Genomic DNA, 20,347 nt, shown 5'->3' on the forward strand with positions numbered 1-20,347 from the left:
ATACATTTCACACCTGAGCCTCAACTCTCGCGGCCCGGTACCAAACGACTCACGGACCGGTACCGGTCCAAGGCCCGGGGGTTGGGGACCGCTGCTGTATGGATTTAGAAAAAATTAGATATACAGTTCGTGGGTCAAAAAACAAATTTTATAAACTGTGGTCCCCCTGTCTGGACTTCTTTGAAAGGCCCACAACTACTGTTACTGAGTAGTCCAAGGACCCCCCACCGCCCCACCCCTATTTTTTTTTCTTTCTTTTCTTTCATGAGTCTGTTTGTTGTTGTGTTTTTGTTGTTGTTTTTTGTTTGTTTGTTTTTCTGTGTTTGGTTTAGTTGGGCAGCAGGCTGCCGATTATTTGTTGTTTAATCGTCAGGGTGGGAACAAGACTGAAATTTTGAAAAATTTTGAAGCATTTTGTATTATTGTATACATTGCATTGAAACCTTTGTCTAATAAAAAGCCTTTTGAAAGAAAGACAAGTAGAAGGAAATTGCTGTAGTGATACATCTAGCTATACAAAGCGATAGCAACAGGAAGACAGACTACACAAGACTCGAGAAATACCAAGGGCTGAGAAAGGAGCTCGAGAAGATGTGGAGCGTGAAGTCAACAGTGGTCCCTGTGGTAATCAGAGCACTCAGGACAGTGACCTTCAAACTGGGTGAGTGGCTCCAGCAGATCCCAGGAACGGCATACTCTCTGACCAGAAGAGTTCAACAGTTCAACAGCAAAAATACTGCACAGATGCTAAGACAGGGCAAGTGGAGATTTGAAATGATTTTCAAACAGTCTTGAATAGGGCTGGGTATCGTCACTGATTTCTAGAATAAATTCGATTCTGATTCACAAGGTCCCGAATCGATTCGATCCACGATTCGATTCAATTCGATTTGGGAAAATTTTGCCTCAGACAGTCAGAAATATTATAATTCAGATCATGCATCAGTACATTTCCATATTTTTATATCCATAAAAAGAAAGCTGACACTTGTGAGACTTTATCAAAGGTGTAAGCATCACAGCAGATGCCGTTGTGTCAAAGTAGCTGAGGATAAAACACAGAAAAACGTGAAGGGGATTTTATAAAAATATTCTGCAGTAGATCAAAAATAAAAGAAAACCATTAATCAACATATGGACATTACCTGATGCTGCTGAAGTAAAGCAGAGCAAAGTTACAGAGGTTTTAGAGACGCAGCTAAGCGTTTTGCAATTTTGCATAGTTTTAAAAAGTTTAAATTTGTTCAGTAGCCTATTGAACAGCAGAAATGAGGCTTTCTTTTCGGAAGTAAGTAAAAGGAAAAAAACAGCGGCCGACAGCGCTGTAAACAATGGTAGACTTGTGCATAACAAGCAAGCGAATAATGCAGAAAACAGATTTTTAGATGGGAAACTGTTCTTGAAGTGTACTGTGAGAGAGAGAGAGAGAGAGAGAGAGAGAGAGAGAAAGCTGTGCATGAAGTGTGATTTTATCGTGGTGGAAGCAAAACAGCAAAAGTAAGAAGGAATTCATGACGATGTTTATGTGAAGCATAGTTTGGATCTTTTTTTGCTGCTGGTTCAGTCAGTTTTGTTTGGAGAGAGATAAACCTACAGCTTCAGAATCTAGCACAAAAAGGACGTAAACACAAAGCGCGGACCCGCTGATGGATCAGAATCAGTGAGCTGTAGGCTTTCAGCCCCGACCGTGTCCGTGCCATCGGGTGAGAAAGGCAACATCTCACTGATTGTGATCCATCGGCGGGTCCGCGCTTTGTGTTTACATCTTTGTGCAGAATCCGTGTACCTGTTCTCATTTACTGTTTTAGCTGTTTGGTGGTTGTTGAAATTTTGTGAGGTTTAACCTGAGATTCTGGCGTTTTGGGCAAAATAAATTTATATACATTGTATGGGGACACATTGTATGTGAAGGTTCTCAGTTATCCAAGTCATGGTAATCTAAGGAGCTTGGAACGAAAAGTGACTGGACTTCTTTAAGTTTCTTGAAGACATTTCAACTATCATCCGAGAATCTTCTTCAGTTCATGGGGACGCATTCAAAGTTTTTGCAATTTTCTACCAATTGCAAAAACCAATATATATATATATATATACATATATATATATATATATATATACATATATATACAGTATATATGGTAAATGGACCGATTCTTATATAGCGCTTTTCTACTCTCCTGGAGTACTCAAAGCGCTCTATACAACATGCCTCATTCACCCTATTATCATACGAGTACTTTCTTCTATACTTTAGTGCTGTTTAGCTAACATTCATGCACATTCATGTTCCAATGGATGCATCAAACAGCAACTGGGGGTTAGTATTGAAAGGTTTGTAGCTTAAACCTATTCGCTGGAACGTTCAAGACAATTCAACTACACAGCAAAAGCAAGACACAAGTAGGCAAAGTTCTTTGTGTTACTCGTATATGAGGGAGAGAACCACGACAAGCGCTGTTCCTTCGCTTGACCCCAGTCGCTCTCGTCCGCTCCCCCGTAACACTGCTCTTTTATTGAGGTTACATGACTATACATAGGTTCATTAACATATGATGTCTACATACAAACAAAGAGTACCTTGCCTGTGCGTTGTATATATATATATATATATATATATATATATATATATATATATATATATTAGTGGTGCAACAGATCACAGTTGATCCGTAATCCGAACCGATCCCACTCCACGGTTCGGCACGCACGTGATCCAAAGATTCGAAAAAGAAGGAAAAAAAAGTATGTGTATCGTGCATGTGGTGGGTCTGTCAAGCGATAGTTATGGCCAGTGCTAGTGGTCCAAGTGGAGGAGCAGAGGAGTTTGCCGTATTTAAGCAGCCCTTTGCTGCCCAATCCGACCGGGCTAAAGCTATTACAAAAGCTATTGGGGTGTTTAGCTGCAGACGGGAGTCCGTATTCCGTTGTGCAAAACAAGGGGTTTAAACTATGATGAACGTGCTTGAGCCACGCTATGATATCCCGTTCGCGCCTACTTTAGTGGCAAGATTGTTCCAAGCATGTATGAGCAGGAAAAGATTTAAGTTGTGGCTGAACTGTCCCAGGCATCTTCTGTTGCCATAACTACTACAAATGGGTGGACCTCCAGGGCAACGGAAAGCTACGTGACCATGACAGCTCATTATATCACAGCAGAGTGCGATATAATGAGTATAATGTATTATTGTAGGGTCTACCTTACAATATAAAGTGCCTTGAGGCGACTGTTGTTGTGATTTGGCGCTTTATAAATAAAATTGAATTGAATTGAATTGAATTGAGTGGTAGATACAAAGACTGTACTGCCCTATATCCAAAAATTGATCCGATCCGTGACTTAAAACCGTGATCCGATCTGAACCGTTTTGATCCGTTGCACCACTAATATATATATATATATATATATATATATATATATGGATAATTATGGAATAAAAGCACAGTTATTTCATGTATATACAAGCTATATCACATTTATTTATGTGTATTTCAGTGTTATAGATTATAGTATACAGTGTCATTTATGTTTTATCATACATATTTGTGGATTGTGGAGCAGAGGTTGTTCTGTAAAAATAGCTTTAATCCACAGACTTCCTCAAGTATATTCCTTAAGTGAAAAATAACATGTACAGTATATATTTTAACAAAAACAGAAAGACAGACAGTTAAAAGCTTTGCTTTTCTTCATTTATCAAACAACTGTGTACATTTTGTTTTATATAATATATTTATAAAGTGCTTAATAGGCTTACATAGTTATAGAATATAATCATGGAATGGCATATTAACTGTTATTTATGTTGGTGATGGTGGAATATTACTTCAGCAATGTCACAGCTGTTATTTACATAATGTACACAAGTCCGAGGACGGTACACCCACATCCTAACACATGTTGGTGGGAGTGCGGTTCTGCTGAAATCATGATGGCGAGCAGGTGACACCAGCATCTTCAGAGTGGTCGCAGTTGTGTACATTCCAGGATATATGGGAGCAGCTCTGCAGGGATCTCTCAGTACCTCTGCACTTGAGGTTGTCTAGCAGGATTGTTCCCGTGCCGGGCCCAAAGTAAGCTTCTCCCCGAGCTGCTATGGCTTCACCGCAGCCCACTTGACGGCACACCACCTGGGCATCTGGGAGGTCCCAGGCATCATCGCACACTGTGCCCCATCCTGAATTCAAGTACATTTCCACTCGACCCTCACACCGGTGCTGGCCACCCACCAGTCTTACCAAACCTACGTAAAAAACAATTCTTTTAAACTTTGAGCATTGATTGCTTCTGAGAATCAGTCCAGAGGAAGGTGACATTATTGTGAAATAACTGAGGGTATATGTGACTTACCTTCAGGTGGTTGTGTGGTGGTTGCGGTGGTGGTTGTTGGTATTGTTTCTGTTACTCTGAATTCACGCACACTTGCAAGGTCAAAAAACTGGGGGTCAAAAGCTAAGGGGAAACAGAGAAGAAAGAATTATGTTCATGTATTCAAGGAATAGTCATGGAATATTAGGTCACAAAAGTAATATCACACTTATCTAACAGTGATTTTAATGACTTATAAGAAACCTGTTTGCTTCTTCTGTTCCTAGAAGCCAATAACCCAGACACAGACTTTGCAGAGGCAATTTCATCAAGATATTGCCTCTGCAAAGTCTGTTTATAACAGTCTGTTTATAACAGTCTGTTTATAACAGGCTATGTTTTTGTAAAGATGTTTGCCCTTATAGCCCTAATTTTCATGCACAAATGACACCCCTTTATCTGTTCTAATTACTTACTAAAGGCAAAACTACTCAAAGCAACTGCTACTGTTAAAAAGAAACTGCATTAAAACATTTCCTGATTAATTTGGAACCAAGGATTTACAGTACATATAAAAAAGAGGATATTTGTGCTTTTGATTTAGCCTGAAAGAAGTCATATTTGGCATGGAGGCATTCAGTGACGCTGATGTGCCTTGACTCATCCACTGTTTTTCATGCTCTCTGGGCTGTTTCGTCCTCAAAGTACTATAGTCATGCATTGCAACTGGCCAGCCCAGCAGGGCGGGTGTAGATGACTAGATACATAGGTGGTATGGGCTTTTAGGGGAACTCATGACTTAAGAGTCATTCATATGTTCATATGCAGTGTTGGGGAGTAACGGAATACATGTACCGCCGTTACGTATTTAAAATACAAGATATGAGTAACTGTATTCCTTTACAGTTACCGTTTAAAAAGGTGGTATTCAGAATACAGTTACTTTGCTGAAATAAAGGGATTACACGGCGGTATTTTCCTGTTTCATATGTTTGGCTATGCCTAACTATAGCCTCTCTATTTTTGACAAAACACGCATTAAGATGCTCTAATGTCTGTGTCTCAATCTCGCGGCCCATGTCACACCTACTTGCGGCCCCCACATGACGTGAAGAAATATTTAAAAAAATTATTCACAAAAATGATTTAATATGAAGGCAATAGGCAGAGTGTTACAGGCATCGCCCTAAAGAATGTAGCCTCATGGGCAGTGTAGTCCGTGCTGCAGGGAGAATGGACTGCCATACCCGTTATGTGTCTGTGAGCGAGGGAGGGAGAAAAAGGAGAGTCAAAAAGTATGAGCTGTCACCGACCAGAAGCGGGAGATGGAAGCATGCAAATATAATAATAACCACTGCAGCCAAAAAGAGTGCCTGACGAGCCCAGTTGTAAGTAAGCTATTAAGACTCGACTGTACACCTTTTTCGTGTTTTTCTCCGAAACAATATATTCTGTTGAAGCAGCCTTTCAACGCCTCTCTCTGTCTCTCGCTAGCAAAGTTGACCCAGACAACAAAGTAAAGCTAGTTTTCATCTACGAGCCTGACACGGAACCCGACGTATTAGCCAGAGGTCCCTTTACTACGGTTCGGAGCCGTGGACCTGTTTTATATACGCGTGAAACAGTTTTCTATACGAGATCGCTGCAAAAAGTGCAGCCTTACCTAATGTCCACCCTACTGTTACTCATTTTATATTAAGATTTAAAAAATCTAATCGGTATTGGTATGGCGAGTAACATTCAGTAAAAGTAATAATTCACACAGCAATAGTACATTCATGTAGTTGTAAAAAGCATGATAATATAATAGGTAATCCAAAGTATTCAGAATACGTTACTCTCATTGAGTAACATAATGGAATACGTTACGAAATACATTTTGGGGCATGTATTCTGTAATCTGTAGTGGAATACATTTTAAAAGTAACCTTCCCAACATTGTTCATATGACTATAGTACAGACATTACAGACATTTACCAAGTTCAGTATATGCATGTGCTATAAGTGTATGTTTAATGAAGCCTAGTTTAGTGCTGCGAGAAAATAAATAAGGTCTTACGTGCACAGATAACTCCAGCATCCTCATGATGGCCACAGTTGTGCTGACCCCACCCCAGGTGGAAGCACTGGGATAGCTCTAGTTCAAATCCACTACATTCCACATTGTCCAGCAAGATTGGGCCCGAACCGTGGCCAAAGTAGGCATTGGACTTGGCTGCAATAGGTGCGCCACATCCAAGCTGCCTACACACTACTTTGGCATTGGGCATGTCCCAGTCATCATCACACACTGTCCCCCAAACATTTTTGTAGAGGACCTCTACACGACCCTGGCAGCTACTGTTGCCATTTATCACACGAATGGCTGACGTAACTGCAAGAGGCGAAACACACGGATGCGTTATTGCAATTTTAGACTAGAAATTCTTTTCTTTGTAGATTACATTGCTGATGGTGCACAGTGTTCAATACTAAAAAAAAACCACACACACACACACATTTAATTTTTATACATCAAACAGAATGCTACCTCTTGTTTGGGTGGTTGTTGTTGTTGTTGTAACTGTTGTTGTTGTGCTTGGTGACTTGGTGACTGGAACTTTTTGTGTAGTTGTAGGGGAAGACAGAAAAAATACAATTACTTGATACATGAATACACCAGACAACCCGTTTATGATGGCAGGGTTAGGTTATGGAACACATGCACCACTTTGTTTTGTGGCACTGTGGTGCAGCATGTACATGATCAACAGGGGAAGAATGGCTCACCCTGTTGGTCATATATCAAAATGCACATTTTGTTCCTATTATTAATTATTAACCCAGGACAACAAATGGAACAGGCTGGTGAACAGAAGCAATAATCAGACTAAGCTTGTTTGCACAAAGTTGAACATAGTGTGTAGTGAATGGTACGCTTTACCTTCAGTGTTCAGTGTTCCCCACGGCCCTCTCTGGGCCCCTGTTGCTACTGGTGGTACAGTAGTGGACCCTAAAGTGGGTGAAAAATAAAATTTATACCAGTGCTTTATGAAATGCAACTAAATTCTGTGCAGACATTTTTGCTGTCCAGCTAAGATGAATCCGACTGATTTCTGATACTAAATTTTTGCCATAAGTTTCACTTCCATAACATAACTTTCACTCTGGCAGGTACGGTGGCCCCTAGAGACAAAGCACGTACAAACTCCAAAACACTTGCAAACTCCAAAACACTTGCAAAATCCAAAACACTTGCAAACTCCAAAACACATGCAAATTCCAAAACACAACGGAAGTGCTCCAGGATGCTAGGGGCAGTGTTGAGCTTTTGTTACCTAGTAACTACACAAGCCAGGAAGTACCAATGACCGGATTTGGGCTGTATCCCAGGGTCAGGGTCTGCAGCCTTAAAGGCCGCATTTTAAGGCCGATTACGTCACAGCGACACGACGAAGGCTGTCCCAATTCGAAGGCTGCTCGAAATGCGGCCCTCAAATGCGTCCTTAATTTCCCTGAATTTTGAGGATGGGCCCAACATATCCCAGATTTCATAGCGTGGCGGTGGTGTGGATAATTTTGCCGAAAAAAACGGCAGAAGCGGAGCCGCCGAAGAGTAAACTTTCAGAAATAAGTACTGAATATTATGTCACTTATTTATGCGCAAATGTTTTTATAATGAAGAACATTAAAACATTACTGTTGGCCACATGTCGGGAAAGTTATGTGACATTAGCGATGTTTGTACTAACTTGGTTTTAAAGCCTTTACTTCAAAATATACGCTGTTCAATAGTTGACTTTAATCTTACAGAGAATGTGATGATTTTATGGATAATTAAAGTCAGTCATATATCCACAAACACAACAAGCTGAAAGTCAGTGATGCTGCTCGGTTTGCAGTCCTGAATATCACGGCACAAGCAGGATTCACTGCACTGTTAATGTTATATTGCTGCCTCTGTTCGGTGGTGTCGAGCCAAACGGACTTTAACGTGTGTTTGAACGAGCTGACGGTTCACTCCTTAAGCTGAAAGAAAGATGCTTTAATCACAAGAGTCACACATGTGTCCACTGTACCATCTGGGAACTCTTTTTGTTTCGTAATAACACAAACTAAATCCTCCTTCTTTTGTGCTGTTTTGTAGCAGTGTGTACACCTGAGACTGTCACCTGTCTGTCTGTCCTTCACTCTCTCTCTCTGTTTCTTTCTCTCTGATTGTGGAATAAAAGTATGAACATTCATTTATAAGTTACACTTGTGTTTGAATCCTGCAGCTTATCACACATTTGATTTCCATGTGTGACAACTCCAAGTGTCCAGAGTGAGGACAGACTGAGGAACCCACTGCTGCACATCATCTGTGAGGCTTTGCACCCCTGATGATCCACCAGGACAAACTCAGCAGTGTGTGAGGAAGAGGAGGAGGAAGAGCCAGCAGCAGCTGACAGATGGAGAGAATAGACAGACTGTTCCCTGTTTGTGAAGGACTGCTAGGAAAGTTTAGAATCACTAATTGTCTGTCCTGAATCAGTCTTATTAGGCAATGTTCAAATAATTTTATCCTCCCAGTGTTTTCAGTGTGGGAGAAAGTACTCAGGGCCTTCAAGTTACACACTATGAAAGGCAGCAACAAGTTTAACATTCAGAAACCTAAAGTATGTATCAGCAGCAGAATGGACCTAAAAATAAATGTTTGTTTCAGTTCTATGAAGCTTTGAGTATTTTGGATTAGTAGCACTGCTGTGTTTGTTGCATCATATTGCTGTAATTGTTTATATGCTTTATCTATTCTGAGGTAAGTTGATCTATAGTGTTACATCATATTCTATAAGGATGTTATGTGTTTGTATACTTTCTGCCCAGTTTGACCCATTTAGCAGAAGTCAGCCTGTTTAAGGCTCTGATATCTATTCTGTATGACTTAAAGCAGTTATGACATGGTCTGATTTTCTCACCCAATAAAGGAATATTCAGTATATCAGTCTACTCTTCATTTTATCAGAAACAGTTATCACAGCTTGTACATTTTCTTTTTATAAATATATGTAAGCAATGAGCCAAATTTAGTAATGCCAACATACTGAAGGAACAACATTTGTCTCTTATATATGATACACCTATATATACACTGTCAAAGACACTTGTCTTTGAGTGAAGATTTAAGGTGATAAGACATATAAATAACTGCAACTTGAATCTGTACTGAGGCTCAGTATTTGACACAGAGTTCATGTTCACTGCTGTAATAGCTAATAATGATTAATATAATAACTATAATATTGGCCATATTATATTTACATTACCAAAGTGATATGACTTTAGTCTCATGAACAACATTAGCTAATTGTTATTTACTAACTAATCTTAAATGACTGTTCAGTACAGAAATGAAGCCCAAAAATCATGTTTTACTGTCCTGTGGTCTCAGCCTCAGATACTTATCAAATCACACAAAGCTCTTGTAGAAACAAACAAACAAATTAACAAAATATGTTCTCCTTCATTTCTGTCAAACAAAGTTGTATGACACATTTCCAGCGGTTAGTATCATGGTTGCTAGACCGTCCCATACAGACAAACTTGCCGTTTATTTTGCAAATCGAGCTCAACACTGCCCCTAGCGTCCTGGAGCACTTCCGTTGTGTTATGGAGTTTGCAAGTGTTTTGGAGTTTGCAAGTGTTTTGGATTTTGCAAGTGTTTTGGAGTTTGCAAGTGTTTGGGATTTTGCAAGTGTTTGGCATTTTGCAAGTGTTTTGGAGTTTGCAAGTGTTTTGGAGTTTGCAAGTGTTTTGGAGTTTGCATGTGTTTTGTCTCTAGGGGCCACCATAGGGCAGGCTATCATGCTAAAGTGTAATTGTGAACTTAATAGTTGCAGGTGTGCTACTCATGCTAATGTGACAGTTCTAAGAGTACCGGTGCAGGTGACCCCAGCGTCCTCATGATGGCCACAGTTGTGTTTACCCCAACCCAGGCTCTTGCATTTAGTCAGGTCCTGCTCCGTGCCCTGGCAGTTGACGTTGTCCAGAAGAATTAGCCCGGTACCGTAGCCAAAGTAGGAGTTGGTGTGTGCAGAGACAGCACTGCCGCAGCCACTCTGTTGGCATACTACCTTGGCATTGTTGAGGACCCAGTCATCATCGCACACTGTCCCCCAGTTTCCCTGGTAGAAGATCTCGACTCGGCCCTGGCACGAGTTCTGTCCATTAACCAGACGGATGGTGCCATCTCCTAAAGTAAGCAGGAGAGGGAGGGATTTGTAGGCACTAATCTTGATAAAGCTTTTTCTTTACAGAGCATATTTTTATACTCTGTAAGTTTTTATTAGATTCTCTATGTATGTCAATTTGGGGGTATCAAAGGGAACAGCAGCTGCTGTGATTTGACACTGATACACAGAAAGAAGGCAATACAATGCACACTACAGAGTGCAGAGGAAAAACCAAAAGTGAAGCGCTAAATTGACATCTAATATTGCACTAAGCACAGATGTTGTCATCATATGCCTCTTTGTGGACAGAAACAAGGAGACAGTAGCCATTCTTATGTGTCCATCATTTAAGAAAGCCCTGAATTTGGAGGCCTTTACTCAATTCCCACAGGGTTACATAGTGGTTAATGGAAAAGTAGCTAGATACGTCAACTTGTTAACTAAATTCTTCTTCTTCTTCTTTTGGTCTCTCACGATTCTTTGGGGGATTATGAGAAAACACAAGAGGATGACTGCTACAAAGGCAAACCCAGCAAACAATAGGTATGGCCTGGAATTCATGAGGCCTTTGGGGCGTGTTCAAAAGTTTCCATTATCCCACAAGTCTTTGAAGGTGAACTGAAATAATATATTGCTTCAGTTCTATTTGTGTTCCTTGATTAATGAAGTTGTTCATTTTGTGAGTCTTCCCGCATTTTTGACTGAGCACAATGACAAAATAAACCATTGTTCATTCTTTAATGCAACCTGCCCTTGCATTTCGTGGCAACATCTGGCATACCACCTGTCAGCAACAATTTGATTAGGGCGTGAAAACCATCTAAAGAAAAACTGATCTGATGGTGAATTCTTTACAGTATACAACATAAATTAAAGGTGTTCCCTGTGGTCTGTGTCATACTTTGTTTGTTTATATATTACTTTTAAAATTTGTATTGCACTGATGTAAGTATATGAAAAACCTAATCTGCTTATTTAACAGCGAGGCAGTGCAGCATCTTTTGCTTAAAGCAATTTCATCAGTTTTGTCCCCTGAAGATTAACTCCACATACAGGTGTGGAGTTAATCTTCACACCTGTTGGTTTAGATGCTTAGACCTACGACAATAGATTGGCTTGGGTGCATGATGGTATGGAGAAAAACAAAAAACCCCTCACTGCTATGTAATCAAACATTCAATTTCAAATTCACACACATGTGCCAGCTGCACATCCAACCAAAACAGAGTAATATAAGCAGACATGCTTCTGGCCACCAGATGAATTCAATTTGTTGGTTTTAGTTCGTTCTCCCTTTGGGCTCGGGGTGTCACGGTCCATAGTTTTCGTTTGGGTTTAAGTATACTTTAAGTTTGAGCAGTTTTTTGTTTCATTTGAATCTTTAGTCATCCCATGACCTGGGTTTTCTGTGTCATATATGTTTAGAGTTGTTGCTTTAATCTAGTTCTTTGTGCTATATTTTATGTTTTGTTTAGAGTTTGTTTTCTAGGCTTGTTACTATAATCTTTCTTTCAGTTTATGGTTATTGGTTATTCATATTATTCTTTGCTTTCAGTTTAACTTGAGTTTTTGTCTCTGTGCCCCGTTTGTCACTCGTGTCCTGCTTTACTTTGCTAGTTACTTCTCTCCTGTATTTGGTATTAAGTTTTATATCCCCTGTGCTGTTATCATTCATGTGTTTCACCTGTTCTTTATTTTCCCCAGCTGTTGTTTTTTCCAGGATTAGTCCCCGGCATTTAAAGCCTCAGCTGGCCTTAGTTCTCTGTCGTGTCATGCTGTTTTTGTTCACTGTTTTTTTCCTGCATTTTTTCCTGCTTGTGAGTATTCCCTGGTTTTGGACTTTGTTCTTCGACACTTATTGGACTCCTGCTATGCTGGAATAGAGGTTATGGGCTTTTGTTTTCTGCATTTGGGTCCACATCCATCATGAGATAAGGACAAATAGCAAAAAGTGCAGTAAAACAGCAAGTATGAACTGAAAGTCTCTACAAGACAGAGAGAAACTTCAGTTTTGAGGATCATTTTTCTGTAGGTAAATGATTATAATACAGTGAGTTAACACACTCACATACAAATGACTTTGTATAGACCTATGTATACAAATTAGTGCAGCTTTAATTTTTTATATGAACAAAGTGTCAGTCATGACATATTTATTATATTAATTTTCATGTTTTGCTGGGTTAGGTATCTGTTTCAACAATTTCTCTATCTATCTATCTATCTATCTATCTATCTATCTATCTATCTATCTATCTATCTAAACACTGGCAGAAGACCAGTCTCATTTTCATAAAAGCAGAGGGCACTTACGTAAACCAGATATGGACTGGGGTGGTGTGCTGGGTTCCTCAAAACCTCTGAACCCCAGCAAGGTTGGTTCTAGCGGCCGAATGAAAAGAAAAGCATCAATTTCATTATGTTTATTCCTTTTTTTCCTCCTCCCACTTGGGGTTTTATCCACTTAGAATTTTGCATTTTACCTCTGCAGGTGACACCCACATCTTCATAGTGGTAACAGTTGTGGATGCCCCACCCCAGACTACGGCACTGGCTGAGCTCCATTTCACTTCCTCTGCAGTCCACATTATCCAACATGATGAGCCCAGTGCCCTGTCCAAACTTAGAGCTGCTGGACACCGCCACAGCCACCCCGCATCCCAGCTGACGACACACGACATTTGCATCCACCATGTCCCAATCGTCATCACACACGGTGCCCCACGAGCCGTTGTATTGCACCTCCACTCTGCCCTCACACCTGCTTCGCCCATTCACCAGTTGTACTTCAGAGAGATGAGCAGAAAATATTTGTCAGGCTTTCTCTCTCAGAGGAGACGTTTTGAAAACATGTGCTACTGATATGAAGAAAAGAGACTGGCCAGGCTCTAATGTAATGACAGGTAATAGGAAAGAAAAAATTCCTCTGGGAAAAAAAAAGTCTAATCCTAAATTAAGGCTATCAATAAGCCACATGACTCCTTGGAAGTGAGTGAAATGGATGCAGGAGGAGGATAGGAGGTTATATAGCAATTAAGTAGGGATTAGAGAAATGGAGAGCTGGGAAAGTGACCTTGTTTAAAGAGCCCCAGGCGCTGTGCTACCTTCTGTACTTTCTTTCACTGACATACAGCCAGACGCTGGTAGGTTTTCATGACGTGACTAGGATGCAGATAATTTTTTCACCCCGAATGTTTTAGGCTGTTACCAGATGGATGTGAATGTGTGGACTGGATGTGGAGGTCACTGTATATTTCAAACTTACCTTGATACTCCGTCTTCACTGGGCTTTGCACGCCACTGTCTGAAAACAAAGGGAGGATTGGACATGTGAAAGAAAGTGAGAGTGTATGGTTAAATTATTTGATGAAAGGTGGTTTTTGTTGTTCTATAGTTACTGTACACTATATCTACTATATCTATTTTCCTGTAACATGAGAGACAGACTGAAATCACAACAGCAGGCCTGTTCAGACTGTACCCGCTGCTACAGAAATATGTTAGCATCCTGCTTTAACTTTTGCAAATACTCTCATCAAGTACAGCTTACTTTATATTAAGCTGACTACACTGAAGCATTTTCATGCTTAAGTATATATATTGCTATGCAAAACACAAGGGGTCCATGTGCAACCCTGTGATGTGAGGCTACATCCCACAATAGATGGAGGACAGTCTATGCCCGAAGACTAATACAATATCTCAGATTTCTGCACCGAACAAAGACACTAAAGAGATAACCATTGCACCCAATGTGGGTCACTTCACGGGCTGGTCCCATGTGTTTGTGACTCTGAAACATGAACATACATGAAACCCAAGGTCTCTTGCAGGGTTTGCATTTGTTTTCTGGAAGAGCGAAACGCAAGGAAATAGAAAAGTAAGTGGCGATTAACTTGGATGTTACTTACCGGGTAAAGCCCGTCTGCTTATTTTGATGTCCCCTGAAATTAAAGCACAAAATTAAAAGGTTAGTGAGGCACACGTTTCGTCATCTGTTGGCTCTGTCCAGAGACAAAAGCAGTCATGTGCTGTCAGCACATTTAAATAAGTTGCTGTGCCCACGTGTTGATTCAGTGAGTCAAATTGATCTTGTCTCACTACAAAATCAACTGCAGGGCTTTTAACCAGCTATTGCTGTGGAAACACTGGCCAGGCAGTGGCTGTGGACACAAAAGCACTCATCTACAGGGCATTTACTTGCAAGTACACCAGGTTCTCGAGCATTATTAGTGCCTCGAATGTGCTTAAACAGTGGCACAGAAGAAATCATCTCATGTGTCACAAACTGGCTCAATTCATCTCCATGGCAACATTTTCTGTTTTGGGAGATGTCCCAAATCTCAAAGTGAATTCATGGATTAGACAGTATGTTGAAGGCACTCACTGAAAAAAAATAATCTAATGGAAGTGTACAGCATACTTAAGATTTTAGACTTCTTACAGCCACAGTCCAGTCTTTGGTTAGTGGGAATATGTCCCCTATGGGAAATGACATAATTTAATAAGTTGCTCTATCCAAAACTGGTCACCGAGAATCTGAAAGAAAAGCATAAACTCCTTAAGCTTTTCCTTTTGTCACATTGTAATGGACAACAATGCACAGCAATGATGATGCAGATCAAACATAATTTGTTGTCTACTATCACATGACATGAAGTAAAGCTTTCTGCATTATTACATTCAGGTAGCATCATGAGTGAACGGTCTTCCCTTATGTGCAGCAATTCATTGAACGTACTCCCATTTCCAAGCACTCACCAAGTCTCAACAGAATGCTGACGGCTACCAAGACGAGGGTTCCCAGCAGAGAAACCAGGAGCCAGACGGCTGGGTTCCAGCACCTGCATTCACTCTCCACCACGCGCTGGCCTCGCATGGCTCCCTGACTGGCCATCCGCCTGCAAAACACAGATTCACACTCGCTCAGTCCCTCTAATTTGGTGTCCCGTAATGTTGAGATGTAACCAGTGGGCTACACTTTTCTACTACAACATTGCAGCCAGCTGTTTTTAATCTTGGTTCAGACAAGCCTAATTAGTAGTATTGGATTGTTTTCACTGATTAAGCCCGAAGCTGTTGGTATTGTATTGATGGTAGTCTGAGGTCAAGCCTGATAGAAGAGGACAGTTCAGACAAAAATCTTTCCCAGGAATCACATGACGCTGGTTGTTTCCTAAGTGACACGAAAAGGATGTGAGGAATCTCTGTTTTCATTCAAACAGCCACCCACGTTTCACAGATATCAGGACATGGCACCATCTATTAATGGTACTGCCAATACAACAAGGAGAATATAGACAACAAAGTGTTGTGTTACATTGCAGTTTTGTAAGCACAAAATGGACACAGTGGTCAGATCTGGCAGCAGGATGACATCTGTTGCCCTCATAGTTGAAAGTGAGGAAGGTTAGCTTGTGACCATTATCAGCAGCTGGAGAAGTCTTGTGTTACAAGCACAGTTGGATACCTGTGTCATTTTTTCAAGGGGTTTTCCATCAGGCAGAGAATATTGGGATTCACCGACAAATCACTCAGTAATCATCGTCAGATAGTAATGTAACTAGATTCTAAATACCCTTCATTCTTCAGAACTGAGAAACTGAAATGAATGACATTTATTTAGTACCGCAAATTAATTAAAAGAAAAATGTATAAGGATGCACAGTAGTGGTGCAAAAAGGTTTAAAATTTTCAACATAAACTGCACAGTAGCATTATACTGAAAATCCAGTTCAATTTTATTTATATCTCCTCCGCATCTAGTTGTAGTAGTAGTGGAGACTTCCTCATCATTAGTGTTATTATTTTTTCACCTTAAAAACTTAAACAAATTTAACAATAAATTAAACAATACTGTTTTTATTTTTAAGGACTTAAAAAAATAAATGTCAGATGTGGCAATACAAAACAAATTAAAAATCATATATGGAAATTAAAATTTAATAAATTTTTAAAACAAAGTTGTCCGATGGTTCAATAAACTCCCCATTTTTAAAACAATTCGTTGGCCATTATTCATTTCACAGTTCAGGCTTTAAACAACAATTGCCTCAAGGTGTTTTATATTCTAACTTACAGGACCTACAGTAATACAGAAAAAAATACAAAATGTTTTGCATAGTACTATGCTTTATTAATATCAGTGCTGTTGTCTTTGAAGAAAAATAAATACAAACAGCACATTACTGTGTTATGGTATGTTACAGTATAGTTTCAATCAAAATCGTGCCCTTTTACTTTTTAGAAAGTAGTAGTAGGAGACACCGGATTTTACTTTAATTTCACAGGAAAAATTATTATGAGGGCAAGGACAAAGACAAGGGCATTGCAAAAACTTCTAAAATCTGAGTGCCGTGAAACTTATTTGTTCCTTAAAAACAGGACTGGAAGGGAACACAGTTTTCAGTTAAGTATAGAAACACCAGCGAATTGTGTCGTAGATGCATTTAGCTTAGGCTGGACCTAAATTTCCTGAACTGCTCAAATCAGTTTCAGCTTGATCAGAAGGTTTGTGTTCTGTTTATATAATTCAAACATATAAATTTATTAAACACCTTGATCACTTTTTTTTTTTAGTATCCAGTTCACCTTGATGTTGTAGGACTGGTGTGTGAAGCCTGTTTTCATTTTGCAGACTCAATTCTTCATCAGTGATGAGGAATTTTGCAATTGCTCAATTCCAAATTTCTCATGGAGCTTTCAAGCAAAGAATCAAGAAGTGTTGTTAGAAGCATGTGGTTGTTTGCCTCTTTGCTCATGCAGAATCCCCCCTGACCTTACACAGGAATGTGTATTAGGGGATGATGAGGGGAGAATTTGATATTGGCCCCTCGAGATAGTGGACATTCCGGACCTAGGGGGCACAAAAAGACATTTCTGCTTTCTGTGGTCCCCATCGTCAGGCAAAAACGCTGCTTCCTGCAATCTGTCACTAGAAACCTCCAAAATGCTTAGGCACCTGATGACACTGTGGGGGCGCCTCTAGTCTCCTTGGAGAGCGTTAGGCAAAAAGACAAAGGCATGTGAGGGGGACATTAAAATATTTAGCAGCTCTACGGTATAAATATAACGTTTGGGGGCTCGCCGAGGCAAATTTAACACACCACTTTTGCAAGGCCATTTAGTGACAAGAAAGCATAAAAGCAGAAACTCTGGACTGACATGTTTTCATCCAGGTCAGTTCCATTTGCATTGTCTCCAAAGGTACAGTTCCAAAGGCCAGAAGCCCACAGAGAAGTCATTGTACATCCAATTGGGAGGTGGGGATTTTAACACCAGCGCAGCACTGGAGAACCACGGCTGTCTCATTTGCAGACTGTACCAACAAACCACTTGAAACTCTGGGACAAATGGCTCAGTTATGAGGGATGAAAAATAATCTAGTCCCCAATGTTATGTTTTTCAATACTCCATTCATGGTAGGATGTAGCGCAGATCCGCTGGGGAATAATGTTGCCTTTTGTGTCAGCTCTGCTTCCCCTCCCTTCTCACAGAAATAGCTGAAAGATCTCGGCCCCACAAAAATACCCCTTAATATCGGAGAAAAAGCAGAGAATAACACTGTCAGTCCCTTTAACGGAGACGTTTTTGTGCCATTGAAATAGAGAATTGGTGGGTTTTTCAACATATAATCTCACTGTAGATATTAAAAAAGTGATACTTTTGTAGTTTTTCTGACAAATTATGAAAGAAGAAAGAACTCTCAGAGAAAAGTACCTCAACAAATTTAACACTACATGATTTTAATGTTCTGAGATCAGTGTAAATGTACAGTTATACAGCAATGTACACTTATCGGTCACTTCAGTGACAGATAAAAGGTAGATTTAAAGACATTAACATCCACTGACTTGTCAAGTTCGATTCATGTAAAAATGGTCATGATGATCAAAGACAGCATTTGAAATAAAGCAATATAAACTCAGTATTTCATATAAAAAATACATACCTGATGTAAAAAAATTATCTTGCCCCACAACAAAAAATTAAATAAAAATAAAATAGGTTTCTTCCCGACAAAAAAAACCTACAAAAATGTCATCAGAGCACAAATAGCTGGCAACTTAATTCCAAGAGTCACACAGAATATACAGAAAGTTTGCGTAGAAATGGAGGCAGGGAGCTCAGAGTATCCAGCGCTACGTGTTTTAGGTCTTTCATCTCCTTAACCCTGCTTGACTATAAGTACCTGGATTCAGTGATAGAGATTACGTAAAACAATAAATACCAGAGCATTGTATGTTAATAGTCAAAGGCCCTGTACCTGTCTATGCTTAAAAGAACCAGGAGGGGCAAAAAAAAAGACAAAGACAATGAAAGCTAACCCTTCACTGGTACCCCCGCATCTCCAGTTTCAGGTAGTGCTCTCAGAAGGTGTGGTCCTACTCATCCCTGCACACACTTGCAGAGAGGGACAAGGCTGTGGCTTAGGTCCTGTGTGTGTGTGTAGGACTCTCCCACACAGAGGTGCTCTAAAACAGGAGAGCTGTGGGATTTTGAGGCAATTATTCCCACTGAAAGCTGATGACTGACAAATAAGTGAAAGCATAAGGCAAAGCACTCTTTACCTTCTTGTATGCATGACGGTAAAAACAAGCCTGTTTGTTTGCTACAAAGGCATAACTTATGTGCAGTGTGGAACTTAGATGAATGTTCTGGGTAAAGATTATGTAAAAGCTTCTTTTTTCTTTTTCCCCCCACAAATTACTGCCTACCTTCCTTAATCTAATATCTAACACTCCAAGTGAGTTGGCTAAGGTGACTCTGTGATTATATTTCGGATACAGAAAATATTTTGTGACTACTGCTGTTATATGAGTATTGACAAGGAAATGCCTGGAGCCTCTGAATCATAGAGCAGGTTAACAAATTACTGCCAAAGACTAATTCCTTCCTGAGGTGCAGAGAAACGTGTTGGCTGTTCATAGCCTTTGTCTGTGATTTCAAGGACTAATTCAGGGCTCCTTCCTTGAGTGGCACCCAAAACAGTGGCTTAGCAAAAATATAAGGATTAAGTTACACCAGGCTAACTTTCCAAACCTCTCGGAGACGACAAAGAAACAATCACCATACACACAGAGCAAGTCTACATATTTTGAGGTGACCAACTGCTCTGTCTTGAAAATCTATTGTTGGCAACTTTTCTTTCCCATATATGGTGGGAAGTAAACAAATATGAATATGACAATTAAAGAGTTAAAAGTTAGTCACTTCTACACAGAACCACATTTTTAAATGCATTAAGTTTAAGTTAAGAAAGGGTCATTTGCTAGCAAAAAGCAGCTAATATTTTACATCCAGCTCAAAGGCGCACTGTCTTTCATTTGAAGTCAAGTTTCTGGGGAGATAAATATTCACTCATATCTTGCTAATATTTTTGGTCTTTTTTTGCTTTTTTCCTGTAAATTAATGTTAGGTTAAATTAAGGTTTTCAGAGTCTAATTGCATGCGTGCAAACTGTTTTTAACATGGGTGAAAAGCCATAATTTAAAATGCCATTTTTAGTCGTTGTCATCATCATGCGTTAAAAATTGCGGTAGCAACTAAACTCATGGAGCTAACGTTTTATTCCTTTGTATTTTATTATGGAATGCAATCATCTTAAATTAGTTAGGGTACAGAAAAGATACCTTATTTCAATTTTCTATTCATGCCACAATTTTCTGTGGACAGTACAAACATCTGATGCAAAATCTCTGCACACCTGAATGAGTGGCAGTTGGAGGAGGAAGAAAAAAACTTAAAACAAAGAAAATGCCCCCATGCTTTCTGGCTAACTGCTGGTATATTTATTAAGTTGTAAAGATGCAGTTGTGGAAAAGGAAATTTACACAAGACTCTATGTAG

The 20,347-nt window shown here is 39.8% G+C and overlaps 1 protein-coding gene across 1 annotated transcript; it reads right to left on the bottom strand.

The window, feature by feature from the left end:
- Positions 1–3,512: 3,512 nt before the first annotated feature.
- Positions 3,513–15,414, bottom strand: LOC146378705 (scavenger receptor cysteine-rich domain-containing group B protein). The gene is made up of 11 exons (XM_084941666.1): positions 15,260–15,414; positions 14,410–14,442; positions 13,764–13,802; positions 12,982–13,284; positions 12,812–12,880; positions 10,204–10,518; positions 7,231–7,299; positions 6,838–6,906; positions 6,367–6,681; positions 4,349–4,450; positions 3,513–4,241 (listed from the first exon to the last, which is right to left on the bottom strand). The coding sequence occupies exons 1-11, from the start codon at positions 15,393–15,395 to the stop codon at positions 3,925–3,927; spliced, it is 1,767 nt and encodes a 588-aa protein (XP_084797792.1). The 5' UTR covers positions 15,396–15,414; the 3' UTR covers positions 3,513–3,924.
- Between the last annotated feature and the right edge of the window lie 4,933 nt (positions 15,415–20,347).

The sequence above is a fragment of the Perissodus microlepis genome, chromosome 10 (assembly GCF_051167445.1).
Source record: "Perissodus microlepis isolate ML-2025 ecotype Zambia chromosome 10, ASM5116744v1, whole genome shotgun sequence".
Taxonomy (NCBI): Eukaryota; Metazoa; Chordata; class Actinopteri; order Cichliformes; family Cichlidae; genus Perissodus; species Perissodus microlepis.